The 22,585-nt window shown below is 36.2% G+C and overlaps 2 protein-coding genes across 5 annotated transcripts in view; both read right to left on the bottom strand.

Annotated features, from left to right (window-relative positions):
* Nucleotides 1–1,254: 1,254 nt before the first annotated feature.
* On the bottom strand, nt 1,255–7,690 carry LOC121739985 (guanine nucleotide-binding protein G(f) subunit alpha). Its single transcript, XM_042132656.1, has 9 exons — nt 7,179–7,690; nt 6,858–6,952; nt 5,841–6,009; nt 5,221–5,318; nt 4,279–4,393; nt 3,838–3,924; nt 3,307–3,437; nt 2,577–2,745; nt 1,255–1,485 (listed from the first exon to the last, which is right to left on the bottom strand). Exons 1-9 carry the CDS (start codon nt 7,275–7,277, stop codon nt 1,288–1,290), a joined length of 1,161 nt encoding a protein of 386 aa, XP_041988590.1. The 5' UTR covers nt 7,278–7,690; the 3' UTR covers nt 1,255–1,287.
* Nucleotides 7,691–17,626: 9,936 nt separating this feature from the next.
* The window catches only part of LOC121739983 (WD repeat-containing protein 7), a 116,119-nt gene continuing 111,160 nt past the window's right edge, over nt 17,627–22,585 (bottom strand). For all 4 annotated transcript variants that reach the window (XM_042132650.1, XM_042132652.1, XM_042132651.1 and 1 more), the window contains 2 exons: nt 18,473–18,643; nt 17,627–17,958 (listed from right to left, as the gene is read on the bottom strand). In XM_042132650.1, coding sequence (XP_041988584.1) covers nt 17,786–17,958; nt 18,473–18,643 — 344 coding nt within the window. In that variant the 3' untranslated portion in view covers nt 17,627–17,785. The remainder of the gene's footprint in view (nt 17,959–18,472; nt 18,644–22,585) is intronic.

Below are 22,585 nucleotides of genomic sequence, written 5' to 3'. Positions count from 1 at the left end.
AAAAAAGGTCCTATGACTTTTTACGATAAAGTTAATATTTTTAAAGATATGAATTTTTAAAGGTTCGAAAAACCTCAAATTTTGGTACTTTCGACAGATGAATAATATATTTAAAAAAAATAATGTCAAAGTAATATATTTTTTTAATTCTATATACAATAGTTAATAATATTGTTAGAGATTTCAAAAAATTTCATTGTTTATATCTTTTTTTTTATCTTAGCAAAAGTAGACAAAAAATTGTGTTTTTTGTATGGGAGCCCCCCTTAAACAATTACTTTATTTTAATTTATTATTAAATATTAAAATACAAATATAATTAAGGATTTCGTGAAATTTTCAAGTGCCTAGCTGTTACTATTATTGATTACGAGCAAAAAAGGCCAAAAAAATTACGTTTCTTGTATCCCATACATATTAACCCCCCTTAAATATTAACTTTATTTTATTTTTAGTATTTGTTCTTATAGCGGCAATAGACATACACAATCTGTAAAACATGTCAGAAGTCTAGCTATAGCGGTTCTTGAGATACAGCCTGGAGACATATAGACAAACTGGCAGACGGACAGACAACGAAGTCTTAGTAAACCCTATTATTAAGACTTCTGAAATTTTCACAGATTGTGTATAACAACAAATACTAAAAATTAAATAAAGTATATTATTTAAGGGGGGCTCCCATACAAGAAACGTGATTTTTTTGGCCTTTTTTGCTCGTAATCAATAATAATAACAGTTAGGCACTTGAAAATTTCATAAAATCTTTAATTATATTTGTACTTTAATAATGAATAATAAAATTAAAATAAAGTAATTGTTTAATGGGGGCTCCCATGCAAAAACACAATTTTTTGTCTACTTTTGCTAAGATAAAAAAAAGATATAAACAATGAATTTTTTTTAAATCTCTATTAACAATATTATTAACTATTGTATATAGAATTAAAAAAATATATATTACTTTGACATTATTATTTTTTTAAATATATTTTTCATCGGTCGAAAGTACCCAAATTTGAGGTTTTTCGAACCTTTAAAAATTCATATCTTTAAAAATATTAACTTTATCGTAAAAAGTCATAGGACTTTTTTTATTGGTATTTCAATAAAGAATATAAAAAAAATTTGTTCGGTTGAAAAATAACAATTTCTTGCAATTGTTTAAACAATGTTTGTTTAAACATGCATTTATATCATCAGGAGGGCAATTTGAAGAGGATCGCATAAAAAAATTGAGGTGGAATAGTTTTCGGTACTCATGCGCCGACTCGTGCTAGTCTACCATCAATAAAGTCCGATATTACTAAGTATATGCGTGAGAATCATCTGGTGTACGTCTCGGAAGACAGTCCGCACGTTGTCGGTGTCAGTGGCGTTAGTGAAGTGGAAGTAGCACTCTCGGGCTCGTGATGCCTCTAGGATGACGAAGCGTTCTGCTGCCACTGACCGCTTGCGACGATCGCGACGGTTCATGGTTATGTCCTGGATAAGAAGGGCATTGTTAGGGCATGTTTCACCGCTTACTGATAAAGTGGCGAATAGGCTATTCACAGCTTTTTTGACAGATTCTCCATACTTTATCTATCAAGTTAAGTGGTGGATAGCCTATTCGAGACTTATCAGGAAGTGGTGAAACAGGCCCTTAGTATAGTTATTTATAGACAGTAACAGATGGGTTTCGCAGACATTTTCTCATAAGAATACTAGGACAACAATGTTCTTATTAATAAATAGATGACACCCGCAACTCAGTTGCGCCAAAATTCGTTTATCGCGTGGGGACCGTACATTTTTAGGGTTCCGTACTCAAAGGATAAAAACAGGACCCTATTACTAAGACTTCGTTGTCTGTCCGTCTGTCCGTCTGTCCGTCTGACCGTATGACCGTCCGTCCGTCCGTCCGTCCGTTCGTCTGTGTGTCTCCAGGCTGTATCTCAAGAACCGCTAAGGCTAGACTTCTGAAATTTTCACAGATTGTGTATATTATCCGTTGCCACTATTACAACAAATACTAAAAACCAAAATAAAATTAATATCAAAGGGGGGCTCCCATACAACGAACGTGATTTTTTTTACTTTTTTTGCTCTTTATCAATAATGGAAACAGGTAGGCACTTGTATTTTCAAAAAGGTTTTAATTATATGTGCACTTTAATAACTAATAAAAATATTAAAATAAAATAAAAATTTAATCCCATACAAAAAACACAATTTTTGGCCTATTTTTACTGCTTCGGTACGGAACCGCTTCGTGCACGAGAACTCGCACTTAGCCGATTATTTCGGGATACAAAGTATTCCGTGTCCTTTCCCGGGATACTTCCGTATCCACTTACAAAATTTCAGCAAAATCATTCTGAGTGGATAAGCGTTACAGAGGTAAAAGACAGGCAGACAGACAGATAGATAGACAGACAGACAGACAGACGGACAACAGACAGCCGGACAGACAGACAGACGGACAGACAGATCATCACTTTCGCATTTATAATAATCGTATGGATATGGAAGTATCGATTTTTCTTGTTTTCCTGAGTTTCGAATTAAAATAATCCTAATATTAAACCACTCACAGCGAACAAACTCTTGATGAACATCTTGGTCCTGGTGTACTCGTCGGCGTGCAGCTGGAAGTTGTCGTACGCGGGGAAGTAGCGCGCGATGCTGCGCCCCTGCGACACCTTCGCCTGCAGTATGTCCTGCTTGTTCAGGAACACTATCAGACCCGCCTCCAGGAGAAACCTGGATAATGATATTTAATTGTAATCTTTGTGTGTGTGTCTCACAATTGTAACGGAATATTGATTTGCGAAGAGGTTAATATAATCCAGTCGTGGAACAATTTAAAATGTATGCCCTATGACTCAATAGTCTCTGAGCAAAACCGCGGACAGACAGACGGACTGGGCCGGTTTTAGCACTACCAGCGCCCTGGGCGAGATTTCTTCGGCGCCCAGGGTGCTGGTATGTGCAAAAAAAAAAGGCGGCGCCCCTTTTGTATGCGTTCGGCGCCCCTCTTTATCCGGCGCCCTGGGCGGTCGTCCAGCATCGCCCGCCCCCCCCCCCCCCCCTAACGCCACTACTGCAGACGGACGGAGAAACAGACGGACTGACAGACCAGACAGGCAAACTATAATGGTTCCTTGTTGACTACGGAACCCTAAAAAAGGGCCCAGGCGGCCCTTTTTTTTCGGGCCGTTCGACCAGCTTGCCCACCCCTCTCCTACCCGGCCCCCCTCCCCCTCACGGTGCTACTGTTGATAGGATAATGTGATAATGGTATTTGACTCTAAACAAACATACCTGCTATGCCACACGTCCTCAAACAGCGCGAGTGACTCCGCGAGTCTGTTCTGCGTGTGGTCCTCGCGCAGGGTCTGGTCGAAGTCGCTGCAGGCCACCATGAACCAGATCGCGTGGATACCCTCGAACACCTGGGGGAGTCATCATCATTGTATGTTACACAAGGCTGGTTTTAGCACTACCAGCGCCCCCCCCCCCTAACGTCGCTACTGTATAGTTACCAGGTTCGTGCAAATTATAAGGAAAAAAATGTGTAAATTTCCGTATGTTACAAAATGTTATTTATCGTGTTGTTCCACTTACGTCTTCAATGGTAATTATTATTAAATACGTGATCCCCCTAAATTTCAGGCTACCACTGCGTCAACACCTACTCCACAATCCATAGACTGGGCTAGTCGACAACCAAACTTAAGATTGCACAGAGTTCTCGACTTCGGGGGTTACATTTTATCGTAAAAACAATAAAAATGATCGTAAAATCAAAATACTGTAATAACGACATAAAATGGAATTTCGTAAAGTTTTTACCTGTATCCACTTCTTCCGTTCCCCCCGCTGGCCGCCGACGTCGAACATCCAGAACTCCTGCACGCCACCGTGCATCGACTTCGGCACCTGGTAACATTCAATAATTTTAGCATGGGACAGCCATGCTTCAGGACCAATAGGCTTGCAAGAATTAAGAAACCAATACGTACAACTTATGTTGTGTTTCGGCAAGTGAGTAAGTTAAGAGGCTTACAGCGGTACAGACTACAGCCTGAAATTTGAGAATATTTTAATTTAAAATAATTTTTTATCTGCTTTCTTACATCCCGTCTCCGTTCGTTAAAGGCCGCTGTAAGAAATTTCTTTTGAAATAAGCAGTCCTTTGTGTCGTTTTTTTCATGTAAATACATAGTATTGTTATAAATGTGTCTTGTGTATAATAAATTGTAAAAATAAAAATTAATTTGTGTAAGTACTAACTTTAACTTTAAACTCGATCTTCTGTATGCCGGTGGTCTTCTGTCGACATCGCAGGATGTCGGCGTCTGACGGCACGTAGTCCGCCTTCTCTATGAGGTCTATCCGGTCTAGGAAACTGGAAACATAAGGGTTTACTATGATAAGGTAACGTATTTTATGTGAAGTATCGGCGGCCTCACAGAATTGTAAGTATCTCGCCGTAAGGCCGTTTGCCCGTTTGTCTACCGTCGCCGTCACCGGGATGTCACTGCCACTCTACGACCTAGGCTATAGGTTCCATTTTCTACCGATATTAGTCTAGCGACTAAGGTTATCGGATACCCAAATGATCAGGGATTATAATATTTTTTTGTATATTTATTGTACTTAGTTATTTATAGTTTAAGGTTTATTAATGGACGATGTAAAGTATTTGTGTACCTATCAACCCACAATTTTTTTTTACCTACGCAGATCTTATCGGTTCAGATAGTTAGCTCCGTAACGGAAGATTAGGCATTGAAAACTAAAATGACGTTCGTATTTCATGTAATACATCTATGTCTGAGTCATTAGTGATTTGGAGTTTTGGTATTAAAGACGTAGGTAATGTCACAAGTCCCAATATGATGGTGATCATTTGTGAGTTGTGACTTGTGAGACAGCGTAAATGGTACTTTATGCAGGACAAAAACTATACCGTCTTACCACAAAAGATCTAAACATCTATTGAATTATTTGAACAGTTGTTTTGAGACTATTATGTACTGAATTTTTCTCTAATCAACTGCTCAATAGTGTTTGAATCTTTTGTAGTAAGACCGATAGTGTCTAAATCTAATGTCCTTTCCGGGGACTTAAAGTGTTATCAATTATCATATCAAACACGAAATGTTCTGTCGCAATTCTAATGTTAGTCCATACTAAAAGCATAAACCATTTTATGCTAATGAACAAACTTACTACTCGGCACTGTCCAACAACTGGTACTCGTTGGACCTCCTATAGCACTCTCTGACTCCCGGGTCCCGCCATAAAGCCCGTACATGATCGAAGTAGTCCTGAAACAACATTCATACTCAGCAATCGGCGACGCACTGAAATCTGCGTACAGGTGGGCGGTATTTATACGCTGCAAGCGTCTGTCTCAGTCACACGCAAAGGAAATAATTTGTGTGTCTCTTTCTAATTATTTTAATTCTTATTGGATTTTTAATGTTTATGTGATATTTCTTATTGGACTATGATTAATAGGTTTTTATTATGTAATTCGAGCTGATGATATGTTATGATAACTTCTCCTGTTAGATAATATTATATTGATTTTAATGAGAATAATATTTTGATTGTGAATAATATATATAAATTAAAAAACTGCAAATGATCGTGACCGTTGTGTAAATGCTTACTTTTGTAATAAAATTTCCAAGTTTTCATGAAATATTGAGATTAACTACTTTGGACCATAATTATAAGAACGTAATCAGTTATCAGCATGACTCCTTGAAAAATACCTTTAGTATCCTGCTCCTTTGTCAAAATAGGTTAGTCTGTGTTTCAAGACGCAAGTGAATGAATCTCACCTCAGTATACTCAAGTGGTCCGTCCGGTCCGATCTTCAGTATGTACTGCTGCGACTGGATGTTCTTGGGGTTGTGCAGGGCGATGCTAAGCGCCGGCATGTTTCGTACTATGTCGTAGATCGACTCGTGCGTGTTGTGACGGATGTGCGCAACTTTCTTGGCTTTTTCGCTAGAATCATACTTGGTATTAGGTCTAAAATTAGGGTAATCACAACATAATATCATATCAGCTGTAATATTTATTACTTTCGCGTTCGCCAAAGTTAGTGATAACTTGATAAGCAAGAGACACATAGCTACGGTGCGCTGCAGCGCATTCTGTCATCAAAATGGAATATAATACCACGGTAAAAATAAACCGTGTTATTACATTATGTTGTGGCGCGCGTTACGGTTAAGGGCTCCCACACAATACTGCGAATTCGCATCGCATTGCAAATATCTGCGACAAAACTCATAATAAAAATGAGTTTGCGATACAAATTCGCACGAATTCGCAGTTATGTATGAGAGCCCTTACACAGTACAAGACGATGACAGCGCCTTATTCATTCCCCCAGTCATGTCCATCGTTCGATCAATATTTACAATGATTCGCGTCCGACATCTTAAAATATCACAGCGCAGCGTCACTCGTTGCACCCGGAGCAGCATGGCTTCGATTTAACATGGATCATCGTCCCTCGAATTAAATTAAAGCTACCGTATAGCTCGGTCATGAACAGTGATCTCACTGTCATATTGTGTGTTACTTTTAAGCTTTTTTAATCGGGCTTTGGCCCACCACACAATCCCACCGCTGTATCTCCTATGTCGCGGTCGTAATGAGCGACAGCGGTATCTAACCACGAAAACCCTTTGATATGATCTCAGGGAGCTCGAGGGAAATCCTGAAGCTGTAAAATTGGGACCCGCAACGACATTAATCATAAGAAGATATGAGAAGTAGGAACTAGGAAGTATTCAGTTAAGTTACTTTTGAGCTTGTAGTCACTTATAGATACGTAAACTTAGTACCTGTATGAAAATCCTTGAACGTGTAGTATGCGCATTTGTTTCAATATGGTGGTCTTCCCGCTTTCGCCAGTTCCTAGCAGTAACAGTTTTATAGCCTGAAAATTATGTAAACTCATGTAGGACTTTGGAATTTTGGAAACCTGCATGATATCTTTTGTAGTAAGCTTGCTAATTCATTGCTTTACCAATGGAACAAATTAGTACCTATACCAAGCAGTACCTACAAACAAGTTTCAAAAGATCTCAATCAAAATATTATTTTTTTAATCTAAGAGGGTCCCGTGAAAATCCAGTGTTTTAGAAATTTGCAACTGTACTTACATTATTATAAGATTTGATCCATTCTTTTATTTCTCTGTCGATTTCTTTGGAGTAAGATTCATTGGCGTTGTGATGTTTTCTACAAAGGAATAGAGGCATAGTGCCTACTCCTAAAAGTTATGCTCTAAAAACTTATTGAAGTTCAGTCCATTCAATATCAAAACACACTTAATTTATGTAATCACTAAAATTAGTTTTGAAATCCATTACAATGTTATCATTTGTAGGCCAAGTGTTTTAAGCTTCAATTACACACGTTCAATTTCAGATCACAGAATTTGCTATCATAAATACACGCAAAACCTTATAGGTACCTACAATCTCGAATTTGAACAAAATTGATATTTATGTCACACCAAAGGAAAGCCTAATGCAATTCTCAAGTTCAGAAGGAACCGTATCTTTCACACTCACTTGTCTGGATATCGCACGAGTATATTCGCGTCTTAACCAAGGTCTAGGTTAGTATAGCTGAAGACAGGGTATACTCTTACTGTCAACGCGCCGCGCGGTCAAAGCAAATCACAGGACTGAATTTGTGACTATCAGATAATTGTCTGATAAGCGATTTCCGCCGATAAAACAGACATAATCGTCTGTTTATTATTACATTTCTCGATTTGCTAATAATATTTGTATGAAATCGATTTTGATCGAGTGATATGCTACTCGATTAAAATGTGACTTCTTCAGTAAGTTTCGTAAGAAATTAGCTTATGTTTTTCTGCAATTCTGTTTCAATATACACCTGTATATTTTATCTAATTTAATTACATAAATTGTAACCTAACCTAGTATTAGTCTAATCAAGGGCCATTTTACATACCTAATTGAATTGATTTTCAAATAAAATCGATATTGCAACGGATTGTAGAATGCAGCTGCGCTTGCGTCAAGTTACCGCCCTCTTGTCACATTATTTGCCAAAAGCAGCTGCTCGAAAATGTTGATTTCAACTTTATCCATTCATTGGATTTTCAATCAATTTGCTTTGACTAATGGGGTGACCAGTATAATAATAATAATAATAAAGCCTTTTATTTCCTCGATAAATATATCCTTTTAGCAAACATTATTTTTCTATTCTAAACAATAATTAATAATCACATGCATAATTAAAATTACAATACAATAAACAAAATTAATATTAAACAATCAAAATAAGCAAAAAAAAAATAGTAATAATTTAAATATAAATCAAAATTTATAAATATATATAATATATGATTCTTAACAAATCTAAAAAATATAATTCATTAGTTTTTATTATTATTTTATTTTTGATTAATTATTATTTTTAAGTTATTCTATATCATCATATAATTAAAATCTCAATACAATAATTAAAATCAAAAAATTAATATTAAACATTAAACAATCATAATAAGCAAAAAATAGTATTAATAGTAATATAAATCAAAATTTACAAAATATATATTATTATGATTCTAAACAAATGTAAAAAGTATAATTCATTAGTTTTTTATTATTTTTATTTTTTATTTTTGATTAATTATTATTTTTAAGTTATTCTATATCAAGGACCTCTCTATAGAGTGAAGGCCTCCTCCATGTCCCTCCAGACTATTCTGTCATTTGCCTTATCTATCCAGTCTTTACCTGCTGATTTTATAATTTCGTCGAGCCATCATTCTGTCGGTCTGCCTCTACTTCTCTTACCCACAGGTCCTTTCCACAATGTTATATTTTTGGCCCATCTGTCATTTTTCATACGTGCAACATGACCAGCCCACTTCCATTTTAGCTTTTTACAGTGTTCTAAAGCATCTATAAATGTTGTGGCTTTCCTAATGTCTGCGTTTCTTTTTTTGTGCCTAAGTCTTAGATTCAAAATGCTTCTTTCCATCGCTCTCTGTGTTGTTGCTACTTTGTTTCTCGTCTGTTTATTGAATATCCACGTTTGGGATGCATATGTGAGAGATGGAAGTACACATATATCTATTATTATTTTTTTAAACTTCATCGATGTGTTTGACTTGAGAATTTCTTTGAAACTCCAAAATTTATTCCACGCCATATTAACGCGTCTCAATAACTCATCATGGTGTCTTGATTTTTTAAAATATACTAATTTGCCTAGATAAGTGTACTCCTGGACATATTCTAAAGCCACATCTTTGATATATATTGGTGTTTCGGTGCTATTCGTCATAACTTTTGTTTTTGTTGTGTTAAGATCTAGGCCTATTTCGTTACTAACAAAATTTATTTCATTTATCATTAACTCTAATTTTGATGGGCTTTCAGCAAATAGCACAATATCATCTGCGAACCTAAGGTTGCTTAAGAATTTTCCATTAATGTATATGCCTTTATTTTCCCATTTTAAGGACTTCATGATATCTTGTCGCACGGTTATGAAAATTCTTGGGGAGAGCGGGTCCCCTTGACGAACGCCTCTACATATTATATCTATTTTACTACCTTTTTTATCAAGAATTACTCTACTTGTGCTTTTCTTATATATGTATTGTATAAGCTGACCAGTATATCGATTTATATATCAGTTATACTGATATATAAATAAACATATTGCACTATTCTCTGAATAGATAATGATTGATTCAGGGATTGGCTTAAGCATGATGTAGGCATTGAGTTGCAAATTGCAATGAACAAATAAATCCAAAGTTTTTTTCTAGTCAGTCATAGAAGAAAAACCGGCCAAGTGTAAGTTGGACTCGCGCACGAAGGGTTCCGTACATACGTATACAGGGTGTCAAAAATAAGTGATAATACTTTAGGGTGTGTGCGTGTTCCTTGTAGTGAGTTCACTGTGAAAGTAGCAGCGCTGAAAGACCAAATTTTTTTTTCACTTTTGTATGGGGAAACTCGTGACGCTTGGCCCTTGCCCATACAAAAGTGAAAAAAAAAATTCGTCTTTCAGCGCTGCTACTTTCACAGTGAACTCTCTCTCTACAAGGAACACGTACACACCCTAAAGTATTATCACTTATTTTTGTTACACACTGTATACATACGTACGTACATACGTTATAGAGCAAAAATAGACCTGGTTTTTATATGAAAGCTCCCCTTAATGTTTTATTATATTTTATTATTATTATTAAATATTAAAGTACGCATATAATAAAAGACTTTCTGAAAAATTCAAGTGCCTACCTCATCCCATTATTGATATAGAGCAAAAAATGCCGAAAAAAATATAGTTTGTTGTATGGGAGCCCTCCTAGGGCCCCGTGAGGGCTAGTGGCGCCTGTGTGCAAAAAATCGGCCAAGTGCGAGTTGGACTCGCATCCGAAGGGTTCCGTTCATACCGTTAGAGAGGAAAAATTGCCCAAAAATTGTGTTTTTTGTATGGGAGGCCCACTCAATTTTTATGTCATTTTAATACTTACATATTATTATTAATTATTGAATAATAATTAATAATAATAATGCCTTCGTAAAAATTTAAAGTGCCTACTTGTTGCCATTATTGATATGATAGGCCAAAAATATCACGTTTGTTGTGGGATTTGGGAGCTCCCCCTAAATATTAAATTTATTTTGTTTTTAGTATTAGCTATAGAATATGTAATCTATACTAATATTATAAAGCGGAAGAGTTTGTTTGTTTGTTTGTTTGTTTGAACGCGCCAATCTCAGGAACTACTGATCTGATTTGAAAAATTCTTTCAGTGTTAGATAGCCCATTTATCGAGGAAGGCTATAGGCTATATTTTATCACGCTAATACTAATAGGAGCGAAGAAATAGAAGAAAGTGTGGAAAAAACAACGGAGGGAAATTATTTGAAAGGGCTTATTTGAACGCGCTAATCTCAGGAACTACTGGTCCGATTCGAAAAATTCTTTCAGTGTTAGATAACCCATTTATCGAGAAAGGCCATAGGCTATATTTTATCACGCTAAGACTAATGGAACCGAAGAAATAGAGGAAAATGTGGAAAAAATGGGGGAAATTATTTGAAAGGGCTTATTTGAACGCGCTAATCTCAGAAACTACTAATCTGATTTGAAAAATTCTTTCAGTGTTAGATAGCATATTTATCGAGGAAGGCTATAGGCTATATTTTATCACGCTAAGACTAATAGGAGCGAAGAAATAGAGGAAAAGGTGGAAAAAAACGGGCAAAATTATTTGAAAGGGCTTATCTTGATGAACTACTGGAGCAATTTTTCTGTTATTTGACACATTATTTTTTCGGTTATTTTTTTTTTTAGGTATGTTCAACGATTACTCAGCCGTTTGTGGTCCGATTTACAAAATTCTTTTTGTGTTGTATAGGGTTTGACTCGAATTTGGTACCATGTTCATAAAAGTGGTGACCTGATGATGGGATCCATGAGTAATCGAGAGAACTCCTCAAAATTTATATGGAAACATATTATAGTGATTTCGATTTTTTCGAAAGTTTTTTAGGCATATACTACCAAAAAAGATGATTTTGCACCAGGATGTACCCTGGTTCCGAAGGTACCCAGCAAAACTTTTGAATCCTTATAGATACAAGTTCGAGGATTTTGGCTTTATTTAAACTACTCCAAGCAAAACTGCTGCTGAACATAGGCTAAATTTTATTTTGGAAAAAATTGGGTTTCGTAAGATATTTGGGTTTTTCGGACGCCAGATGTAAAATCAACCAGAAAAGTTACTTATTTTGCGTACGCTGCCGAAACTATAAAAGATAAAACCATAAATGTTCTAAGTAATTGTAGATCTTATAAATATCTACAAAAAAGTCCGCGACACACTATACTTATCTATGTCGAGTGAGGCACAATAACCATTATTTTATTTAAAATCTTGAATTTTTTTGGACTACATTTAAACGCGTTTATTTTACTTATGCTATTAATCCTTATGAAAATAAATTATTTCATCACTAAGTACAGTTTATGTACATAACAATTTGATCTTTGAATGATTAAAATTGGACGTTTAGTTTTGAAATTATGGCGAAATTAAAATATAACGATAGTGGGCGTCACCAAGCGGGGGTGCGTGTGCGGGAGGAAGACAATCTGTGCAGTGTGCACTATAACTATATATTGCATCCCTTCGGATAATGACTGCGTCCCGTCGTCGATGTCAGTGTTGGAGTCTGTGAATTGACCTGGGAATCATTTTGCTGACCGAGTCTGGGTAGGCTTTTTGCAGCCGCAGCCGCGGGCGACCGCTAGTATTCTATAGAACATTCCTCCACTACTTCTGTAATGGGCCGGGAAATAAATTATAGGAGCTAGACTAAAAATATGTACTGCCGAAGGGTGGCGTCCAGCGCCATACTGCACTTTGGCCAAAAATAGCTAAATAGTGGAAATTGGCATAAAACTTCGCTCCCATACAAAAAACACAATTTTTAGCCCATTTTTGCTCTGTATCGGTACGGAATCCTTCGTGCGCGAGTCCGACTTGCACTTGGCCGATTTATTAGTATTTGTTGTAACAGCGGCACCAGAAATACATAATCTGTGAAAATTTCAGAAGTGTAGCTATAGCGGTTCTTGAGTTACAGCCTGGAGACAGACGGACAGACATCGAAGTCTCAGTAATAGGATCCCGTTTTTACCCTTTGGGTACGGGACCCTAAAAAAGGCAGAATTTAATCTATTCATTACCACTTTTGATTGGCTAGAGTTAAACAGTTAACTAACAACAGTATTGAAAAGGTGAAGTCCTGTCAAAAAACCTCAATATTAAGCAGCTGCAGTAATTCTAAATCAGATTCACTCTTGATATCTCCACAGTCCACATATCATGCAGGTTTAGACAAGCGTCTGATTTTGGCAAACAGTAGGACAACGCGATTGCCCTCCTACTAGCTACCGGGGCTATGTCGATAAGATCGTGTTATCACGTAACACGAAACATCCATTAGTAGAGCACGTATCTCTAAAATATATCATTAAAAGACGATTAAATCATATAATTTCGGCGATATAACAATTATTGGCGGCGAATGACTGTTCTTGAACTTGTAGTTACGATATAGCGGTTTCAATTAGGTAAGTAACTTATGAATAATGTAATACATGGCATAAAACATGTTCGCCAAAATGATATTTAGATAATATCATATACATATACTAATATTATGAAGCCGAAGATTTTATTTGTTTGCTTGAACGCGCTAATCTCAGGAACTGCTGGTCTAAATGTACTAAAATGTCGATGACCAAATACTACAACACTGCCGGACTGCACTGGAGCCCTCCCTAGCACCATTGACCGTCACCACCTCTATTGCTTAACAAAACGGCAAGGAAAGCATGATTTGAGAGCCTCTTAATTTAAGTAGCGTTCAGAATTCAGTTGTATACTGGCGGTACCGGTAAGTTTAACAGTAGGGGATATCTATGCCTCTTGAACTCAAGTGGACGTTTCATGATTGCATACTCAAAGCGGCAAACATCGCAGGGTTCTATTGTTGACTCTTATCTGTGACTAATTATATACTTTCAGGAAGTTCAGTTATTTTCACCCCTTTGCCGATAATTTAAGGTTCATTCTTACATAAATTCAGAGGAAAAATAATTATGAACGATGTGTATGATTATTCTATTTGTCTGTTCTAAATAAGCGATAATATGCGATTTGAATGTAGCGTTACCTAAATGTAATACTGATTACGGTACAACACCACCAGTTTGAAATACTTATCAAATATTATCAAGAGAAAATTTATAATAAAGTTAACGATTATTCCCCTTTTTCGGCACTTTGGGAGTGCCAAAAAAGTGGGTGACTCCACAAAAACAAGCTGTACGATTTGAAATAGAAGAATGAGAGTGCTTACATATTATCATAACGTGAAATAGTTAAAAAAGCGTAACATTACGATTTAATAAACAAAGTAAGATTGTGTTTACCTAATTCGTATTCCGTATTGAAGGGCGCATATTATATCAAATTGCTTCTCTCTTCACACTCACGCCAGTCTTTCATATGCCAGGTGAAAAAGGACGACGCGGAATCATCGCCAAGTTAGCGGGCAGTTATATATGTATTCTTTTTTTAAAGGATATCTATTAAGTTATTAAAAATATGTAAGTAACATAAACCCTACCTTATCTATAATGTAATTATACTAAAAAGTTTCAAGCTTTATTTTAATTTTTAAAGTATTACTTACTCGAATACTAGCAGTTTAACGTGTTAACGTAAATCACCTTCGGAAGCAACTTCGCAATTTTTTTCTATCGAGAAAATTGTATGCTATCGTGTTTTTGAATAACATAGTCACTAGTGTTGGTCCTGAAGTTTGCTGCATCCTAATTTAACATTCAGTTTTTCATTAATATTGATATTACAGACGATCATGTAAAGCAATTTGATAGGTATAGGTAATACGCGCTCTTAAACGGTTTTTCGGCTCACTCATAACTTAGGCTAGTTATGAGTGAGCCGAATAACCTACAAAATATAAGGGAAATCCCCTTACGGTTTTATGTAATCGCCAAATGCAAGTACATACATACCTTATCTAATATCTTAGTTCTTACAGAATGCAGCACTTGTCTCTGCTTAACAATTTTCCTGTTACTTTTTTGAACAATAACAATGATATCAGCAAAAATGTATACCAATTTCGTATACGTAACCAATTTTGATGAGATTATGTATACTTACCGAAAGAGCGTCCGTGGCCTAATGGGTAGACCTTTGGTTCGCACTCTTAGAGGGTGCAGGTTCGGTCCCGGGTGGAGGCGTGTACCAATGAGACATTTTCTGATCTCAAGTATAAGTATATATACGGACGCTCGTACGGTGAAGGAAAACATCATGAGGAAACCCGCACATAGTTGGTCCCAGACATATTGAATAGTTCTTTCCTCTGGACTAGGCCGACTATGATGCGAGAATGCCGTATGCGCTTGGGCAACCATACGTCATACGGACATTTTAAAAAATCTTGTCCCAGGCATTACAGTATTTGAGGAGTGGTTACTTCGCTCTGAAAATCATCCATAACGGATGAAAAGGCCTAGTTTTTTTTATGTATACCGAGAAATACTTTAGGTTTGGGAAAAGACGTAGAAGCTTTTCATACTAAATATTGGCGCAACGAAATTGAAGAACAAATATGAAATAACCAAATAAAATTAAAACAATACTACAGTACCCACTAATGTTCTTATTGAAATAATTATAATAAGTAAGCAGATGAAATAAAACTATTGATTTCAACAAACATTTATTACATAAACAACATTAAATAATGTTATAAATAATAATAATAATCAATGTAACAAAACTAAGTAAATATTTTAGACTACCATACATTTTATGCGACAATATTAACTTACAGTAAGTATACTAATTTTTTGTAATTTATAATAACATTTTATATCTTAAACATGACTACGATTCATATATTTTAGTACTTACCTATAAAACTCAAAAAATAATTTTTAACTAATTTTGGTAATACTGTAAATGGCTAAATATTATTTTAAGAAATAAGTTACAAAGATATTGAAATTATGTAACAAACATAATATTACAAAATAAAATGCCAAGTGTCAATAATAATTTGTTAGCTTGTAACATTTTATAAGAAGAAAGAATTTTTAAAAGAAGCAATCTTTTTTGTGGAGCTAATCTTATAAACTATAAGTAAAGAGATTTGCGAGATAATACCATAATAGTTACTGAAATAGGCACAAAATTTTTTTATTATCTTAAGAAAGGAATGTGAAGTTAGAATCGTTTTCGGAAACAAGTATTTCCAACGTAAAATGTTAGAAAGTTAGAAATGCTATACTTATAGTATAATATTAGTCTATAATTATAAATCATTTTATTAGGCTTTAATAACTAGAATTAGATTAATAGATAAATATAAGATACGCATTTATTCAAGCTATTTAGTGTGTATTTACACGGTCCGATTATATTATAGTAATTTCGCGCATATTGCAGATATATTATATTAAATATGCATTATATTTTGTGTATAATAATAATAATAATATCTATGGACGCTTCACACCACGTCTATGTATTATATTATAATCTATGTATTATATTGTAAATAACGTGAATGAGTCATAAACGCTTGAAGTGCATAATATCATCCCTACAAGGATTTTTTTAGGCGTGGCCAAAAACTAAATCTTGCAATGTGCCACATTTGTTATACATCAACGTAGTTATGTACATGTTTACAGGTCCCTTGTCCCTTTGAACGTAGCCAACATTAGAACTAACGCTTGTGTAATTTGAGTGACTAGAGATCGCCCAATGGTCGAAATTCGACCTTAGTTTCAAAAACATTAGGACTACTACCTATATTTTGGAAAAAAAACTGATTTTATCATATTTTTTTCAACTCTTGTCTCTGGGACTCAGCTGATCTCAGACTGGCCGTGTAAGCATTGTCTAATAGTATCTAAGATTCAATAAAAAAAAACTATAATCCATTTTCAATTTGTCACCTTGTTGTCAACAGGCTTCAACCATAAATAAAAGAGTATAATTCGTATGTATAGGCTTGTCACTCAAAAATCTGTCATTCTTCTTAGTGCGTGTGTTGTAGTGTGTGTAATGTTTTATTTGTTAAAAAAATGTCTGATAAAAGCATAATTTCAAAATAATATTAGCTCGATGCACTCCTTCACCATATAAACTATAACTGTGCAAAATTTCATTCGCCTACGTTTCCCCATTTTTCGTCAAAAGGGATACAAAGTTTTTGGCTCACGTATTAATATAAAGATATTATATTGTATACTAGTGTAATTTGATGAATATTTTTCGCATCAATGTTTTCTGGCAATGTCAAAAGTGTAAAAATATTTTTGTAGGAGCTCCATATCCATACTGTCGCAATTATACTTATTACTCAATTATGCAACATAAATCATCGTGTTTTATTTGAACAAAATGACGTATCACACTATTATTCTTCTTCATGAAATGCCATACTAACCTTTAAAACGTTTTTTACGTATATACAATGCTTTTTTGCCATGATAAGTAAGGCGGGCTAGATTGAACGAGTCATGTATTGCAAGAAATAGTAAAATGAGGGTTTTATGGCGCTATGCAGCCGTAGGGTTCTTCTTCTTCTTTTGGCGTAACCCTCCCCATTAAGGAGCCGTAGGGTCTATCGGGTTAATTGTCGTGTCAAACAGCTATCATATGTCACTATATAGCTTTCACATGTCACGATATAACTGTCATAATATGTCTGTCTGACACATAAAGTTAATATACCTAGCGGAATAGACAAACAAAGGCCTTAGCAAGCGAGATGTCACTATCAGTAACACTGCGTGGTAAAAAGAGACGTGTGATACATGACAGCAGCACTCTTTTTTGACGTCCAGTCGGCACGTGCCACTCGTTTTCAATTTAATCTCATAGAATTCATGTTCAATCATGCTTGTGTAAGTACACATACACATATTTTTCACACTGATGAAAACCAATTTCGGTTTCGTTTGACAGCTCGAGATTGTTGCTCTATTCCGCTAGGTATATTAACTTTATGGTCTGACACGACATTTGACCCCACCGTCCCTCTGGTGGCAAATGATATATCGAAAACCCTCATTGATAACTGCTGATTAATTAATAAACTTGAACTGTCGATTGATATACTCAAACATAACTCATCTACACGTTGAACCTCGTCTCGGAGCCGTCGGCCAGCATGAGTGTTACGGTGCGGGCGTTGGTCCAGACCAGGCGCGCCAGCCGCGCGGGGTTGAGCCGCGCGACGTCCGCCATCGGCGCCGTGCTGTAACACTTCACGCAGCGGGTCTGAGCCGCGCCGAGGCCAAACATACCTGGAATACAACAAGTTTTACGTGGTAGAGCGAGGAGTGCTTTGGCACGAATGGGCCGGGTCGACCGGAGAAATACCACGGGCTCACAGAAAACCAGCGTGAAAAAGCGCTTGCGCTATGTTTCGCCGAGTGAGTGAGTTTACCGGAGGCCCAATTTCCTACTCTTCCCTTCCTTACCTCCATGTTGCGTGTGTCCATGGGTGACGGAAGTTGCTTTCGATCAGGTGGCCCGTTTGCTCGTTTGCCCCTTTATTTCATAAAAAAAAGTTTCGTAGCATTCATAGATGTTTTCTGTAATATTGTTACACTGAAAGTCGCTTTCCCGAAAAAAAAATTACATATAATTTTCCGAGACTCAAAGTATCTCTATACGAAACTTCATGAAAAACAGTACAGAGTACAGACAGAATATCACACTTTCGCATTTCTAACATGACATATGGATAAAATTGTCGTACTTACTTTTAAAAGTAAACGAGCCTTGCAAGACTGAGACTACATGCTGTATACATACCGGCCGTGCTCTGCCAGAAGGACAGCCTGTTGTCGGCAGTGGCGTACGACACGAGGTAGCGGCCGTCGGGGCTGAACGCGCACGCCGTCACCGCGCCGCCGTGCGCCGCCAGCGACTGGCACCGCCCCGCGCGCAACTCGTAGATCGCCAGCTGGCCCGTGTGGGAGCCCACTGAAATGTGGTTACTTGATGAGTTTTAAGGCAAGATAGATACTACACCAGACCAGTGTGATAGGACGCATCTCATAGTACTGGAATGAAACGGTACGTAACAAAGTTGCGATTAATTACGATTTACAAGTATATCTTTATACAATGTCACACAAAAAGCTCACGTTTACAGCCAAATACCCTGTAAAACTATATTCAGGCCGCAAACATATATAAATCGCCTAGTTACTTATCTTTAAGCAGTGTTTTATACGTGGGAGAGCCATGCTTCGGCGCGAATGGGCCGGCTCGACCGGAGAAATACCACGTTCTCACAGAAAACCGGCGTGAAACAGCGCTTGCGCTGTGTTTCGCCGAGTGAGTGAGTTTACCGGAGGCCCAATCCCCTACCCTATTCCCTTCCCTACCCTCCCCTATTCCCTTCCCTTCCCATCCCTACCCTCCCCTATTACCCTATTCCCTCTTAAAAGGACGGCAACGCACCTGCAGCTCTTCTGATGATGCGAGTGTCCATGGGCGACGGAAGTTGCTTTCCATCAGGTGACCCGTTTGCTCGTTTGCCCCCTTGTTTCATTTAAAAAAAAAAGTTATTTGACAAAAGTCGTAATTGTCGTACTCAAATGCTACTGTTCTAATCGAAAATACCTTTTCCAAACTCATACGTAGTATTGCATATGTGGCCCAAACATAAACTTATAATATACTGTCGTATAGACCACCTGACAACCCAAAAATGCGTGACCATTTTTGATCTGTCAATGTGTGCGTGTGCTAGTGATGTATATTTTACTATCGATAGTATAGTATTTTGCTATCGATAGTTTAGTCCGTTCGAGTTATTTTACCTGAGTTTCTATAAGAAATAAATAATATGCAACTTTGACAGATTTTGTATTTCAAATTAGGTATCATAAATTTTAATTGGCAAAAAAGGTGACGATTGAAAAGTAGATACACATTTTCGTTTGGAATGATTTTTCAATCGTCATTCGTCGGATATGTAATGACTTATGACATGAGGTTCTTATAGGGGTAAATAATATACACATAACACATTATAAAGTTACTTATTTATTACTCAGGTAAAATCTATCTGGTAAATCAGCCCTTACATTGCTGCATTGAAAGTAAACGTTGAAAGTAAACAACACACATAGTATATTATATTTTATTCTTAAATTAAATACATATCATAAAATATCATAATACTTTTGGGAGTGCCTCCGCTGCCGGCGCCGTCTCCCAAAAATATCAGTAATGGGAACTACGGTAAGTATACTGCCGGCAGCCGAGATATAAAACAACGACTGCCGGCGCTGGCACTAAAAATGGGAGCCGGTAAAGCGCTAGGTTCCAGCGCCGATACACAAATTTTAAAAAGAAATAATAATTATAATCATAATTTATATATTCGACTTTACCGACTTCCAAAGGTGAAAACCTATTTGTATTACCTGTTTGGTACCTATTTGTTCGGCTGTGGATATTTTAGTTTTTTGTGATGCATTTTGCTTAGCTTAGCTTTACCTTAGCTATCTTTTTTCAGCTACCAAAAAGTAAGATTTTGCACCACAGCTACAGTTATAAACTCCATGGTATACTTCCGAAGGTACTGAACAGAACTTTAGATTCCTTATACATGTTAGAGAGTTTCAGCGTTGTTTAAAGAAGCAAAGATATTGTTTTTAAATGCTACTATGCAGATCACATTTATCAGCATCTTCATCATCACCACCATTAACCCATCCAAGCTTCAAGCCCCATACGAGCACCGGTGATCGCGACAACAATAGAATACAATAGCATTTCCGAGAATCCCTGATCAAAGGATTCAAATAATTATGTATCCTTACAATTATTATGACCTTATTATTTGTACTTTTCATAGTCATTTAGCTCAAGTCTGATGTTTTTGATCATTATTCTGTTTGACAAGCGATGTTTGCAGAATAGGCGCCGGCAGCCTATTCGGCAAACATCGCGTGACTTCGGCAAACTTCGGAGTTCGGAAAACGGTGCCGGCAGCCATTTCGGCAACCGGCGCCGGCAGCGGAGGCACTCCGTAATACTTTTTATTACAATTATTTTTAACCGACTTCCAAAAAGGAGGAGGTTAGACGTTCGGCTGTGGATATAATATTTTTTATGTATGTTCAACGATTACTCCGCCGTTTGTGAACCGATTTGAAGTTAAAGACAATAGTAATATTATACTTAAATGAACTAAAAAGTATTAAATAATCCTTATTCTGTACTCAGTATTTCTGTTCTCAATCTTCATAATTTTGAAGTCGGTACCAGTCCTATTAATAAGTATAATATAAGTTGCAGTTATACCTATTCTGTCAGAGAACTGTCTATTATATTATTGAAAGCTGCATTCAATGAGTATTAGATTCAAGTGACTGATCTGTGAAACCTTGATTTTATACTAGGTATGTCAAAAGATAATTATTACTTAAAAATAATCGTTAAAATAAGATAATATGTCCTTTTTAAGGTGATAAATATAAAGGTAAATGATTTTTATTTTAGTTTTATGTTATTGTAAAATATCGATAAGCATATCGATAAATTTGATTCAAGCACTAGCGTATATGTAAAAAAATTTAATGAAAATTTTTTCTTCAAAATTTGTGTAATATAAGAACAATAGTAACTTTAGTTACGCAAAATATGAAAGTAAAAGGGAGGATTCACAATATTTTATTTGAAATAGAGAGCTAAAGACAGAATAGAGCAAAAATAAACACATCGTAGCAATTAGGACATGAAGATTTACCTGTGAAATGTATATTTTTAACCCCCGACAAAAAAGAGGGGTGTTATAAGTTTGACGTGTCTGTCTGTCGGTCTGTCTGTCTGTCTGGGCATCGTAGCATCCAAACGGGTGGACCGATTTTGATCTAGTTTTTTTTTGTTTGAAAGCTGACTTATTTGAGAGTGTTCTTAGCTATAGTTCATCATCATCAGCCTGCTCCATGCTGAAAAATCGCGATTCATCTGGTTCGTGAAGGGCCGATTAGCAACTTGCAGTCGTTTGGTGGGCTTTATTGCATTCTAGTTCGTGACATTTATGAATATTTACACATTAATGGAAAGTTGACCTGGTGCTGCACCATCACCTGGTAATCAATAAAATACCCAACTCCTCACCAACTTAGAGCAATGGTTTCGTGTTTGGGCTCATTTTAATTGCGACAACTAGTAAGACGTAGATAATCAATAATTTTTTGCATGCTGCTGTTGCAGCCTCACCTGGATTCTATAGGAGCCGAGCTCCACATGAACCCAAAGTGGAGGTTTCATGTTTGGACTCATATTGACGGCCTCATCCAAAAGGGCATTCCTTTATGGTATTTATTCATTGGGATATAATATTATGATCCTGTTGATAGGAATTAAATTAACCAACACAAGTTTAAAAAGCATGAAATAAAATAAAATTAAGAAATTTAAAAAAACCCCCGCCAAACAACTTTAGAAAGTAATGAAATAATATATTTTACTGACTTTAAGTTTAAATAATTCCTAAGTGTAAAGTGATATTTTAGTCCATAATTGTTGTCATGGTGTGTCGGGGGACCGCTAATGTAGATGTTTGATTTCACATAACATTATAGTTTAAGGATCAGTTCACAGCGAACCGAATCGAGACAATCAGTGATATGGCGATACAAAATGCAAAAGACACTGTTGGCGGTCCCCTGACACACCGTGACAACAATTATGGACTAAAATATCACTTTACACTTAGGAATTATTTAAACTTAAAGTCAGTAAAATATATTATTTCATTACTTTTTAAAGTTGTTTGGCGGGGGTTTTTTTAAATTTCTTAATTTAATTTTTCAGGATTATTCTTATGATTTACACTGCAAAGAAGTACAGAACAAGTAATCATTTTTAAATATAATAATATTTATTAAAAATAACAAACAA

The sequence above is a fragment of the Aricia agestis genome, chromosome 2 (assembly GCF_905147365.1).
Source record: "Aricia agestis chromosome 2, ilAriAges1.1, whole genome shotgun sequence".
NCBI classification, from domain to species: Eukaryota; Metazoa; Arthropoda; class Insecta; order Lepidoptera; family Lycaenidae; genus Aricia; species Aricia agestis.
The sequence above is the reverse complement of the archived record's forward strand: the minus strand, read 5'-3'. Positions and strand labels throughout refer to the sequence as shown.

Excerpts from the sequence above, each read along its gene's own strand:
- LOC121739985 (XM_042132656.1), bottom strand. The coding sequence starts at position 7,277 with ATGCCTCTATTCCTTTGTAGAAAACATCACAACGCCAATGAATCTTAC. Across the intron at positions 6,953-7,178 it reads GGATCAAATCTTATAATAAT|GCTATAAAACTGTTACTGCT; the intron begins GTAAGTACAGTT and ends CATAATTTTCAG. Across the intron at positions 3,925-4,278 it reads AGATCGAGTTTAAAGTTAAA|GTGCCGAAGTCGATGCACGG; the intron begins GTTAGTACTTAC and ends GAATGTTACCAG.